The sequence below is a fragment of the Macaca thibetana genome, chromosome 3 (assembly GCF_024542745.1).
Source record: "Macaca thibetana thibetana isolate TM-01 chromosome 3, ASM2454274v1, whole genome shotgun sequence".
Taxonomy (NCBI): domain Eukaryota; kingdom Metazoa; phylum Chordata; class Mammalia; order Primates; family Cercopithecidae; genus Macaca; species Macaca thibetana.
Genome location: NC_065580.1, coordinates 31376056 through 31389950, shown reverse-complemented (window position 1 = coordinate 31389950; position 13895 = coordinate 31376056). Strand labels below are relative to the sequence as shown.

The 13895-nt window shown below is 48.3% G+C and overlaps 2 protein-coding genes across 5 annotated transcripts in view; one reads left to right on the top strand and one right to left on the bottom strand.

The window, feature by feature from the left end:
* ARF5 (ADP ribosylation factor 5) overlaps nucleotides 1–13895 on the top strand; it is a 540324-nt gene that overhangs the window by 523309 nt on the left and 3120 nt on the right. For all 4 annotated transcript variants that reach the window (XM_050782586.1, XM_050782583.1, XM_050782585.1 and 1 more), the window contains exon 2: nucleotides 13764–13893. In XM_050782586.1, the coding sequence (XP_050638543.1) occupies nucleotides 13827–13893 (67 nt within the window). In that variant the 5' untranslated portion in view covers nucleotides 13764–13826. The remainder of the gene's footprint in view (nucleotides 1–13763; nucleotides 13894–13895) is intronic.
* GCC1 (GRIP and coiled-coil domain containing 1) lies at nucleotides 5935–13826 on the bottom strand. Its single transcript, XM_050782565.1, has 3 exons — nucleotides 13691–13826; nucleotides 9496–10601; nucleotides 5935–8618 (listed from the first exon to the last, which is right to left on the bottom strand). Exons 1-3 carry the CDS (start codon nucleotides 13755–13757, stop codon nucleotides 7323–7325), a joined length of 2469 nt encoding a protein of 822 aa, XP_050638522.1. The 5' UTR covers nucleotides 13758–13826; the 3' UTR covers nucleotides 5935–7322.

Sequence of the window (13895 nt, the reverse complement as noted above, 5' to 3'; positions counted from 1 at the left end):
TGTCCCTCTCCCTCTGTACCTACTGCTGCTCTGCTCACCCAGGCTGACAGTGCACAAACCCCCCACGAACCTGGCATCCTACTCCGCTAGCCATCCAGCCACGACCCATCACTCTGGACAAGAGTTTCTACTCTACTCCTAAGCCAGATCAGTGATAGAGCCAATTTGTCCTGTGTGAGTCTTGGTTTCCTCTTTTTTTAAAAGAGGGTCATGACCAAACATGCTCTAATATCCCTTTCAGATCTAACATCCTGTGATTCCATAAATGTTATTCTCCCTTAATATCCAATCTATTAATACAATGGGCTTGCACAGTCTGGGCCTTTCGTCCATGCTTTTCCACTGTGGTGGATGCACTTCCCCATCTAAGCCATATTATGCAGATCAGATCATCACTCACAGCCAGGTTCATGTCCTGAAGCCTTTCTTCATCACCCTGGATCACTCCCTGCCTCCTCACCCTCATATGATCCATTGATCAACCACTCTCAGCATACAGAGTCCTCCTGGGATTGCAGCCTGGAGGCACATGCTGTGACCCTCCACAGACTGTAAACAACTTCAGGGAAGGAATTATGATTTATATTGAAGAAGCAACACGGTTGAAATGGAGAGAGGAGGAGAGACGGGTACAGCCGCATCACTCATACTGGGTTAGCAAATCTCCTCTCATTGGGAAATCAGGCTCTGATTCCCTGGGGCTGTTGGCCCAGTCAGCCACCACAACTTGAAAGATACATCCAGATACAGCCAGAGTCAACCTCAGGGCTGAATGACCAGGGGCTGCTGCCTTGAGTGATTTGGGCCCGAGGTGTCTCAAAAGTATGGTTCACTAACCACTGAAAATACCATTTCCTTCTGTACCCAGGGAACTCACTGACCACCAACCATTCACAAATACTGACCAAGGCACTAGAAGGGCTCCCAGAAAGTGCCCTGGTAAGACTTGGAAGAGAAAGGGCACACCACAGTTGACTCTTACCTCATGCCAGAGAAGCGTATCTCACCTGGTCCCTCTTCAGAAGTTGGGTACTGGTCTGAAAGAGCAAGTGTCAGCTCACAGAAAAATATCAACTTTTTTTTGTCTATGACTGAGCCTAGGTATCAGAGACAGAACAAAATTCCATTTGTCAAGAAGTTTGCCACAGTCATAGAAAGCCAAGAAGGGACAATCCCTAATCCCTTGAGAGATCAGGTAATGGAAGTGCTTATTCTACACAGTCCTCAAGTCCAGGGGCCTCTGATATACAGGTTCCCCATCAGGAAAGCTTATTGTTGGAGTCCTCATCAAGGGTAAGACCTGAGAGGCCAGGTGCAATGGCTCACACTTGTAATGCCAGCACTATGGGAGGCCAAGGTGGGAGGATTGCTTGAGCCCAGGAGTTCTAGACCAGCCTGGGGAATGTAGCGAGACGCCATCTCTAAAAAATAAAATTAGGCAAAGGCTGGGCGTGGTGGCTCACATCTGTAATTCTAGCACTTTGGGAGGCCAAGGTGGGCAGATCACTTGAGGTCATGAGTTCGAGACCAGTCTGGCCAACATGGTGAAACCCTGTCTCTACTAAAAATTCAAAAATTAGCCTGGTGTGGTGGTGCACACCTGTAATCCCAGTTACTCAGGAGGCTAAGGCAGGAGAATTGCTTGAACCCGGGAGGTACAATTTGCAGTGAGCCGAGATAGCACCACTGCACTCCAGCCTAGGGGACAGAGGGAGACTCCATCTCAAAAAAAAAAAAAAAAATTAGCCACCCATGGTGGTGCACACCTGAAGTCCTAGTTGCCTAGAAGGCTGAGTTGAGGCAGGAGGATCACCCGAACCCAAGAGTTCAAGGCTGCAGTAAGCTATGGTCATGCCACCGCACTCCAGCTTGGGCAACAGAGCAAGACCCTGCCTCAGGAAAAAAAAAAAAAAAATCCTCCTCCAGGTATGGGGATAAAAAATTAAAATTTAAAAAATAATAAGACCTGAGACCCAAAGTTTGGCTATGTGCCTGAGCCTAGAGTCCTTACCACATCTTATTTTCTCCTTTTCTCAGTGATCTTCCAATTAGCTCTGAAGAGAATTCCCTGATGGGACCAGGACTAGCTCCCCAAGTCCTCTGACAACCAAAGGAAACTATTTTACTTAACATCAATTCTAGTCATATTCCCAGAGACCTACATTAACAAAGCACATTCACTAATATGGTTAACGAAAAAACTAGCAGGAAAGCAGCCCAGTAGGAGAAAGCAATACTAGCAAAAATTAAATCTCTCATTCTGAAGGCACAAGGTTAATATTTTTCAGTTTCTTGTTGATTCATTCAGCTATTTATTGAGCACTTACTATGTGCCAAGATATGAAAAGTCCTGAGAGCACAAAGATGAATGGGGCATGCGAGTAACCTTGAGGGATTTATAGGGCAGTCAAGGAGACAGAGAAGTAACTTGAAAAATGAAAGCACAAGAAATCACTTCTGTGTTCAAGGTCAACATGAGCAAAGTGCTGGAGGACCTCACAGGATGAAGTCCCTGGGTATCAGAAAAGTCAGGATGGAGGAAGTGACATTTCAGGTGAGTCTTAAAGGATAAGATCACACTACAAAGGTTTGGGATGGGGTGAGGAAGGACTTTGAAGGCAGAGGGAACAATGTGCCTGAGGATTCTAGATGTGAAAAATTTAAACTTGCCAGGTAATACAATGCAGGCACTCAAAAACACCAAAGAAGCTTGGCCTCCAGACTTAGCTCAAATCTCATCTCAGCTGGCTCAGGTTCCATTTTGAGCAGCTATTCTAGTGGAGTCAACAGGATACCAGGGCAGAATACCCGCAAGGGGCCTGTGAAATTGCTTAGACTGAGACTTCCCTCATGCTCAAAAGCCGAGTAGCTGTTGAACTAAGGGAAAGACAATGGACTCTACTCTAAATACAACCCCTTCATATATTTCAACTGTGGACAGCACAGCCTCAGTTAATATAAAATGTATGGGCCAGGAGTGGTGGTTCACGCCTGTAATCCCTGCATTTTGGGAGGCTGAGGCAGGTGGATCATTTGGCGTCAGGAGTTCGAGAACAGCCTGGCCAACACGGTGAAACCCCATCTCTACTAAAAATACAAAAATTAGCCAAGCGTGGTGGTGCATGCCTGTAATCCCAGCTACTCGGGAGGCTGAGGCAGGAGAATCATTTGAACATGGGAGGCGGAGGTTGCAGTGAGCTAAGAGCTGAGATTGTGCCACTGCACTCCAGCCTGAGCGACAGAGGGAGACTCTGTCTCAAAAAAAAAAAAGTATGAAATGTATGCGTAAACCTACATTTAAAAACTCATTCATGTAAAGTTGTATCAGGATTCAGATTCCTTCTGTGAGATATGGAAGTAGATCATGGCAATGGATGAATTTATACTGAACCAGAGATGCTTTCCTTGCTAAAGTCAAGGGACGGGGCATTTCTTCTTAGGAGGGTCATTTCTTCTAGGCATCCTTTGCTTTTATGGGCTCCCTGCAGTGTGAGTTTGTCAGCACCTTCAATATTTAGGTTATCCAGGAGATCTGGATCCCAGGAAAAAGGCTGTCACTATTCAAATTCTCATAAAACTGACTTGTAACTAGAGTCCATTTCATAAATTTCAGTGTGTAACAGCTCTGCTGCTAGGAAAGTAGGTTTCCAAGAAATTAGGAGGTAGTCATTTGGCACTGAAGAGAGGACCACCTGAACAAGGACCCCTTCTTCCTTAGCCCATGCTAGCAACTCAGCCCCCTAAATTTCTCAGGGAGCAATACTTCTTCAGTGCTCCACGTTGCCCTCTGCTGGGAGACAGCACAGACATCGGAAAGGGCCTGGGCCTTTTGGTCCATATAAACATGTCTGATTCCTGATTCTGCCATGACTGGCTCTGGGCCTTGGCCAATTCATCCCATCTTGCCAAGTCTCCACTCACTCATCTGCAGAACAGATGCTTCAGATTGTTGTGTGATTTAAATAAGGTAGGGGAAATGTTAGTAGTCTCCCTCATAGCAGACATTTGGATAAAAGACAGTCGTCATTTTTCCTTTTGTTTACAGCCACGCTTGTGACTAAGAAATACTGGATTTAAATCCAGAAGGTCTCAGTCTGCTAATTCTGCTATTTAACATTCCTGGTGGAGATAAAAAGAGTGTTTTAGCACGTACCTTGTTTCAGACACTATGCTGGCTTTTTATGTAATTAGGGGTTCTTTTGCTCCAAAAACCATCCATCTGAGGTCATCAGACTGCCTGGGGGAAAAGGGGGATGAGGTGGGAAGGGGAGAGTAAAGTGACTCATCCATTAGGATTCTATTTCCAATTCCCAAAACTGTTTCCCCAGGTTTTCCAGAGGTGATAGTTGGAACATACTGTAACACCAGCTAGTACCCAGTCCTCTTTTATTGTGTTAGAATTACCCAAGTTCTAAAGTTAGCAATGATCTAGAAACTGGGGACAGAGCAGCTTTAGGGCTCTTATGAAGAACCACTGTTGCCTGTTCAACCCTATAGCGTAGCAACTTTGCTTGGCTTCAACTTATAGCTGGAGACGTTCTCTCCACTTGAGCCAGTCCAGTCCAGCCTACAGAGCAGTTTCCCCATCCCTAGAAATCTAGGGAGAGGCCCTGACCCCCTCAAGGGCTGAGAAGGCAGGAGCATACCCAGATTAAGCAGGTTTTGGGGCTAATCAGACCTGACACAGACATTTACTAGCTACATGATCTTCCACAAATTTAACATCTGTAAGATGGGGGGATAACAGTCCCTGGGACGAGTAAATGATAAAAATGGGTGTAAACGGCTCAACATGACACCAGGACCCTCTACAAGAATGAGCAAAAGTGAGTAGCAGTAGTTTCTCAAAACAAGGTTGAGAGCCCGAGTTCTAGGTAACAGACAGGGATTTAACAACATCCAGGGCATGATATAGGGACATGTTTATTCCCCAGATGGGAGGTGCCCAAGAAGGGGTCAGAATGCCTTCCCTCCACATTCTCCATCTATCTCTTCTTCACAGCAGTCCTCCTCTGACTTGTGTGGTAATGGTTAATCACGTAAGGCTGTCTCATTACCTTACTGACACATCTCATATACTGTCTGATATTCTGGGACCAGGGCCCAAGGATAACATATTTTTCTCTAATTCTGATCTCAATTCTTTCACCCTCGCTCTCCCTTTCCTTCCTTAGAGTATCTGTCACAGGCAAACCAGCCAAATAACTGAAAAACTTGTCTCAGGGAAGGGTGTGGGAAACAAGGAATTTTGAATTTGGCATGTCTGCATCGATTTTGTCTAAGCTGTGTCAAGGGTAGGAAGGGAGTCTTTTCGTTTCAGTTGGGAGCCCTCACAGCTTTATGTATCTCCAGATTCTTAAAATTATTAATCAGAAATTGATTTGCTTCTTTTCCTGTTTGGTATCTTCTCAATAGTCAAAAGCACAGGGATTATTAGTCCTAGGAAAGCAACTGTGACTATGGATCTTTCTACTCTGTCCACAGCAACCTAGAAATAACAATTACAAGACATCCTACATTTAGAGAGAATAAAGTAAGAAAATTAGGCAAGTTTATTACTATTTTTTAGTTTAGCTTGATGTCCTGAGACACTTTTTCAGGATACTATGAATTCGGATTTTAAGGATAATAAAGCATTCATAAAGATTATTTATAGAGTTTGAAGTGTAATTATGGAAGTTTTAAGCCTGCCCACTAAACCCATAAGAAAGCATTTTCCAGCATAGGTGGCCACACACAAACACATACACACACAATTCCAGGCTAAGAAATACGTGTTATAACTAAGACGCTTAAAGCACTGAGGTATTCCTCCCTGGATTCAAGCTCATGGATTAACATATGAAAACATCATTTCCATCCTTTTCATTCACCATTTACATTCACAATCTATTTTTGTCTAGATATATAGATACCATTAAGGAACCACACAGGTCAAGTCACTCAGGTTTAATGATTCCATCATTTGGACACATAAACTTCTGTTCATTTAAGTCTGCTCACTGTAGATAATCCAGGTCACCCAGCCTCCCATTAAGAAGATTTAATCAAAGTTTTCTGCACCCCAAACTCTCACAAAACGGACCTCTATGATGAAATCACAGAGAGACACATATTAGTCTAGTTAGTGGCCAAACATTGGTCTTTAGAGTCCAAAGACCTCTAAAACCAGTAAGAGTAGATGAGAGAAAAGAAGGAACAGAGAAACTGAGTTTTCTGAGAACCCCCTTTCCAGACTGCCTGAATAAGCTGCCTTTCCTTATAAGAGCAGGATTAATCTACTTATGCCAAGACCCACTGGGCAGAAAGCACCCCAACCCAACTTTAGCTGATCTTTACAACTTCCCTGTGACAGCTATAGCAATCTTTTGGAATTTTCTGCAGCAAGTTTTCCCCTTTTGCTGTCCCTACAAAAGCAGAAAAGCTAGGGGCCAATTCTGAGCTAATTCCTTTTATCCAGGCAGGATGAATGTTCACCATTTGGACCCCTCTCTGTAAAAAGCTAGGACTTTATTTCTTAATGAAAGTTCAACACTGAGGAAAAGACAGCAAAGTCGTTGACTCACAATCTCAGGCCAACCTCACGCAGACAGGTTAAGGCAGGGATAGGCAAGAGAGGTCTATTTTAACCCTATCCAGGCCAAAAGCAGGTTACTCAGGAACACCCTAAGATCAAGCTGGTACTCAGGGCCCTCTCTAGGATGGTCATAAGCAGTGTGATTGCGTAGGTCATTCCCAGGCACTAACTAGACTAAGCTTCCCAGTTCCTTCCAGAATAAACTCACTATTCCTTAGCCCTTGGGACTAGTGGATGATGTGGCACTATTTCAAACTTTCTGGTCCCTTTCCAGCCTGGCTTTATGTCCCCAGAGAATTGGGGCAGCAATGGACCAGACTCAGATTGTGATGAGAGGGAGAAAATAGCTGGGTTTTGTGCATTTCAGAGATTAACTGAACTCCCTTTGGAGTCACATTTACTCCTAGCTTTGTGCCAGGAGCATATTATTAAAACAAAACATCTTATTTTAAAACAGCCTTACCACTGTTCCAACTTTTGCACTTCTTAGTCCTAACCTCATCTTCTCCTCACATGCACACCATCAGAAGATACTGCCCCAGCACTTTCAGTTATCTCTAGGGCCTAAGGATAAAGCAGCATTAATGGCATTTGGCAGAAAATCCCATCCCACATTAAAGACTCCTCCCAGCTCAACACAGTGAAGAAATAAATGATAATGTAAGAGAAGGGGCAGCAGAAACCAGAACCCGCCCTTTCCCACATAAAAGAGGCACAGAAATTCCAGGAGTTCGTGAAAACGGCATCATCTCTTGCCAGAAGGCCACCAGCTGGCACTGGCTGGGAGTCGCATTATCACTTGTTTCTCCTCCGGACTGAAGTGCAAGATAGTCAGTATGGCTGTGAGAGTCTGCTGGCGGCCCAGGGAGTCAGGTAAGGTTAGGAAGCGGTAGATGATGTTCTTGAGGTACTCCAGATTGGCTCCCTCTCTGCTCTGATCCCTGATGTTCTTTTCGATGTGGCTTTGCAGGGTTGCAACCTCCTCGCGATGCCGTTCGCCCTCCTCCAGCAGCTGATCCTGCAGCTGATGCACCTCGACCTCCAGCCTGTGCTTCTGCTTCCGCAGTGATGTGATCTCCACCTCCTTGCGGGCCAGCTGCTCAGCATACAGAAAGAAAGTGGGTTCATTGGCCGCTGCAAGTTGTAATGCTTGGGTCAGGCTATCAGAGGATGATGTGTCAGCTGGGTCCGCAGGACCACCACCACCCACAGGACTTCTGCGTCCTGGCAGCCCAGAGGCCAAGGCCACAGAACGCAGTTGCTCCAGTTCCAAGTCCTTCTCAGTGAGAACAGCCAGGGCACGATCCCGCTGCTTGTGCAGCTCCTCCTCCAGTTTCAGTGTGCGGTCCCTGAAGTCCAGCTGGCACCGCTCCAGCTCCTGCCGGTGGAGCTGCTGCAGCCGGGCCAGCTCCTGCTTCCAGTCTTCAGCCTCCTGCTGGTGTTGTTGTTCCAGCTCCTCACAGGAGAGCCGCAGGGAGATATACTTCTCCTTCAGCTCTGCAAGCTGCTCCTGGGCTGCCTCTAGTTCCCTTCCCAGGTTACCATCTTTGGTATTCTTGCTTTTGAGGACGACCTGGGCCCTCATCTTGTACCTCTCAAACTCTTCCTTCAGCTGTTTCAGCTCCTGTTGGTAATAGAGTGCAGTAGCCTTCTCCCCATCAGCAGCCTCCGAGCTAGGCATTATCTCCAGGTCACAGAGCTTCTCCACATCCAGGGTCACCTGGCTTTTCCTGGCTGCAACCTGCAGCAACCTCTTCAGCCTCTCCATCTTATCCTTCAGGACATTGACATCCAGACTGGACTCCTCTCCATGGCTGTCTAAAGGGGACCTGCTGGAGGCTGCTAGAGCCAGTGTCTTGTTCTCCAGGTCCAGCTGCAGAATGCGCTCCTTCAGCTTTTGAATGGCCAGCTGGTCCTTCTGCTTGGCTTTCTCATAGGTGCCTAGCAGCTCAGACACCTCGGATATTTGATTTTCCAGGGCTGCCACCCTCTGTTCTTCCACCTGAGATTGCTGACGGAGTTGATCCTCTGCAAGAGCTGTCTGAAAAACAAGGGAACAGACAAAAATGCATCCACAAAAGCCCCACAGCAAACTTCGAGAAACCAGTTCCTGGTTTTGAAGGAGAGGGGAGCAAAAGGGTCACAGGTTTGGGATGGCCTGGCAAGAATGTGAACTAGGGATTTTTCGGTTGCTTCAGGAGCTAACAAAAGTTCCTATTACCTGCTTGGGTTCTGCAAAACACATATACCGAACAATATTAAGCACCTTGGTATATCTGCTATTGTTCTGCTTTCCACCTAACTCACATGTAATGTGTGTTACTGTTGTTTTTCTGGTGCTTCCTCAAATACTATTAAGAAATCATACAACATTCTTTTCCTTATCCAATATTCCTGGAAGTTCAAAACTGAGCCGGATTTCCCTCTCCACATTGAAAGGAGGCACCCTTTCAATACCTGTTCTGGTATAGCACTTCTCCAAAACAGGTAAATCTTGAGTAAAGGCAATGACAAGAGGTTACTTCTGAGAAAATCCCCTTTGCCTTCAGCCACCCTCCCTAGAAGCACATACCAACAGAACATTTGGACACACTACCTTTTACTGGACACATTACCTTTTACTGTACAGATGCTGCTATACTGCTTCATAGACCACAGCTGGTAAGATGCCAATGCCCAGAAGTGCAGAGCTGTCTGGCTTCAACCCAGCCTCCACTGAGAAGCTCCACATCCTCCTGGAAGCACACACGTCAACACCACATAGAACAGGACTTCCCAGGTTCTCTAGTGGAACTTCTCAGGCAGCATCAAAAATGACACTGTAGACACTTAGCTCTAACTAGCAAAGGAGGAAAAAAACCCTAATAGTTCTCACTTCAGGTCAATGACTGATGTTTGAAAAAGATGTGGATAATTACCTTTCTCATTTCCTGCTGTAACTGAGCCTGGAAATGGCTCTTAAGGCGGGCAGCCTCTTCCTGAAGTTCTTGCAGCCGGGGGTCTGGCTGATTCTTCTCATCTCGAATGACCTGCAGTTCACTTTTCAGCTCCTCCACCTCACGGGTCAGCTGCTTGGTCTGCAGTTCAAATCCTTCCATCTGTTCAGCTGCATATGCTCGTCCTGCCAGGGCTTCTCGGGTCTCTTCTAACCTAAGCTCCAAGTCCTGGCGCTGGGTCCTCTCCTCCTGCAGCAGCTTCTGGAGCTCACGCAGCATCAAGGCATGGTCACTCTGCTCTTGGGCCCGATCATGCTGCTGTGTGATAAGCCGGGCTTTGGTTTCTGCTATTTGCTCCTGCAGCCCCTTCAATTCTCCCTCCAGGCGGGCCCTCTCCTCCTCCGCCTTGTTACTGGCATCCTCTAAGTCCTGTTTCATCTTCTTCTTGTCAGCCACGTAAGAAGCCTCCATGCGGGACTTCTCCTGAGTGACTGTGGCCAAAGAACTAGTCAAAGTAGCCAACTGAGTCTTCAGTTGGTGCAGTCTTTTGTCCACCTCCCCAACTGCAAATGGCCCATCCCCACTGCTACTGCTAACGCCACTTTCGGACCCACTGGCCTCTTCGGACTTTGGAGGTGGTGGTCCCCGGGCCGGTCTGTCATCTTCTACCCCAAACTCACCCTTGGTGCTGGTGAGACTGGCCGCAGTATCCAAGCTAGTGGCGGTCCCAGTGCTATCCTCGCTGTGAGTGGAGCACCGGTCATCCACAGAGTCAGGAAATGTGAGGCCTGGAAGCTGGACACCTACGAGGCCCACATCTGCCTCGTGGGATACCGACAGCACCTTGATGCTGGCCTCTAGCGCCTCTTTCTCCTTCAGTAGGCTTTTATAGGCACGGACCACATCCTTGAGCCGTGCCTGATACTGGAGAAGCTGCTTCTTCTGCGTCTCTATAGTCTCCAGCAAGTCTTTCTTGCTCGGGCCGCCTCCGAAATTCATCCCAAACTTCTCCATGGAGGTTCTGAACGGATTGCCCCACGTCAGCTTTCCGGCAGAACGGGAGAGGGCCACGAAGACGCAGGGGGGGGCTTAAAAAAACAGCTAGCGGGCTCTCCGGCGGCGGGCCGCACACCTACTCCACCCAGTTATCCCGGACCTAATGCGGATCGGCGGGAAGGACTGGAGAAAGCGGCCGCTGGGTCCCAGGCCCAGAGGGCTGGGGCGGATTCTATCCCGGAGGCGGAGCGACACTGGCACCAGAGGCGCGCGCACTGCCAGGGCTCGTCAGCGCTGGCCGAAAAGCCGCTCCGCACTCTCCGCTCGTCTGGGTCACAACAGCCCGGGCCGGCCCCCTCGGCCCAAGTCGGCCAGAGGCTTACGCTGACCCATCACGACTTCCTAACTACATCTGCCGACAACGGCGCTTCCGTGTCCGCTGGAAGTGACGTCAGCGATGCGCCGCAGGCTCCGCCCCCAGTGGGCGCGAGGTAGGCGGGGCCACATCGGCCCGCTGAGAATGTGCAGTGGGGCCGCGAGCGGCAAACAACAGGTTTGGGAAGGGTGAAGCCAGCAAAGTCGAAGACACCAGAGTGGTACTGGTTTTGTGAGGGCGCCCAAGCTTGACCTCGGGCTACGATCAGCGAGCGACAGAGGGCAACGTCGCACTGCATTCTTAACAAACACCCAGGTGAACCACACATCCAACGATTTGGGAGCTCAGGACCCATATCCCTAAAAGGCAACAATTAAGACTCCCATTTAGACCACGAAAACTGCACTCCTCTCTAGCACAGTGCTTGGTACCTAGTAGGCATACAGCGTAATAGTACCCTTCCTTAGTTCTGCCGAGTTGATTCAACAAATATTTATGGAGGGCACTCTATAGCCATGTCTATCCTGAGTGCCAGCTATATACCAGGAGCTCACAAGAGTTTTGCTATTTAGTCTTTACAATAATTCTTGTAAGCACTATACTCATTAGCAATATTTTACAGATATGAAAACATGAGGCAGAAAGGTTATACGTAACATGCCCAAGGTCACACAGCTAGTAAGTTTAGGAGTTCTATCCTAATCAGTCTGATTCTCAACATATCACGTGCTGTGCTAGATGGTAACACCATTAAGAGACACAACCTTGCCCTCAGGGAGCTCACAATCTAGTGAGGAACCAGATATACAAATATGTCCTGCTATCACACCAGTATGTCTGAGTATATTCAAAGTGGCATGAAAGTTAAGAGGAAAGAGGCCTGTCTAGGTGAGGCATAGAAGGCTCTTGGGAATAATACTTCGGGATTTTAAGAATGAGTCCTGATTGTCCACCTAACCAGAGATCAGGGAAACTAGCATTCCAGGTAGGTGCAAAAAATGCAAAGACCTGTAGGGTATCAGAGTTTGACTCACCCAGAAAGCATTCAGTAGCTTAGGGTATGTGAAGGAGATGACAACAGAGGGGCTGGCACAATAGGTAGGGGCTCAACTTACAGCATTTAAATTTTATCTTGGGTTATAGTAAGGCCCTAAATGGATTTTAATCTGAACAGTGGGATGTCATCAAGACTTGTATGACATGTTGGAGGGAACAAGGGGCAAGGAGACCTCTGAGGAGACTCAGTCATGGGGGAAGAGAAGGTAGTGACAACAGAGATGGAAACAAAGAGGCTGATAAAAGAGCTAAATGTAGAATTGATCTAACTTGGTGAACACTAGTTCTGTTATTATATTGGAACTCTCTAAAATGTACTCTTCAGCCTCATAAAAGCCTTCTTAGTGATGCAAATCTATGACTGAAGGAAAAAGGAAAGTCATGCACTCACTCCTATCTGTTTCCCAAAGTCTGTCCTTGGTATAGACTTTGCAGGTCAGGATGGGGCAGGACCTGGAGGTCTGTTCAGACCCCGTTTCTCAGTGGCCCAAATAACATCAAGCTGTATTATACATAACACTCAGTCACATTATCTCATCATTTTAATATTCACCATAACCCCTTAAGTTAGAACAAGTCTCCTTTTATAGATGACGAAATAACAGAAGAGTTATGAGGAGTGTTGAAGCCAAATCCTCAAGAAATGGCAGAATTAAGATTTGAACTAAAGCCTGAAACCACGTGCTGGCATGTGGTGGGTGCACAGTAAATACCTGCTGAAAAAGCAAATGAATGAGTGAAGGGTTTTTTATTCCCAGCTCAGTTTACCTCGAGTCCATAAACAATTGATCCTAGAAGCCCACTGGGAACCCAGAGTAGGCATAACACCTGCCCTTGCTCCATTGGGAATCTATCAGTCCAGTTCAACTGAACAAGCATTTGTTAGGCCTATATTAAATGCATGGCATTGAGCCAGTCTCCACCGCAGAAGAATTTCATTCCTATTTTGCTATTCTCCTCTCAGATGCTAAAATGAGGCAGGGAAATGACATGTGAAGCTCTTTGGGTCTAGGGAGTCAAGATCCTCACAAAATCCTGAATGGGTGTGCAAGAATAAGCCAGGTCCACCAGTCTGTGGCAAAATGAGGCCCTTCAGCAAAGCGGCCAGCGCCTGGACTGAGAGGCGGGGCCCGCAGGGCGATCTAAGCGAAGGTGGACTTCAACAGCCCAGGAGTGGGTCTGCGACCACGCCGCCCAAGGCCGGGAATCTTACACTGGTTCCGCTGATTGGGAATTACGAAGTAGGCGTTTTGAGGAACCATGGAAGCTAGCTAGCACTTGGGCACCTACCCCTACCTCCGGCGCACTCTTCAAACGACCACCTCCTACGCGCAAGATCCTCAGTGGAAGATGAGGCGGTAAAGGGAGGACCAAGACCCCTAAGCGCATCTTCCGCTCCCCAAAGGAGAGTGGTGCGCACGTTCAGTGCTACTGGTTCCCAAGAGCTAAAACCGGAGCCCTAGCGGCCTGGACGCCACAAACCAAAGCCCAGCGGCCGGCCACTGAAAATGGGGGCAGAGGCCGATGCGGAGCGATGAAGCCTTTCCTCAGCCGCGCTCGGGCTGCCGGTTTGGCGGCCACAGGCCTGACAGGCACGTTGGAGACCCAGACCCGTTCCCAAATAAGGGCAGCGCGGGACACAGGCCAGAGGCGGCTACTCGCGGAGCTTCGGCTTCCCCGGGAGCCAGGCCCGGGGTGGGGCGGGGCCCAGAGCCGGGGGCGGGGCCCGGGTGGGGGCGGGCCCGCGGTGACGTCGGGAGGGCAGCGACGCGCGGAGGCGGTGGCGGAGCCTCCTCCTGCTGCTGCTGCGCCCCATCCCCCCGCGGCCGGCCAGTTCCAGCCCGCACCCCGCGTCGGTGCCCGCGCCCCCTCCCCGGGCCCCGCCATGGGCCTCACCGTGTCCGCGCTCTTTTCGCGGATCTTCGGGAAGAAGCAGATGCGGATTCTCATGGGT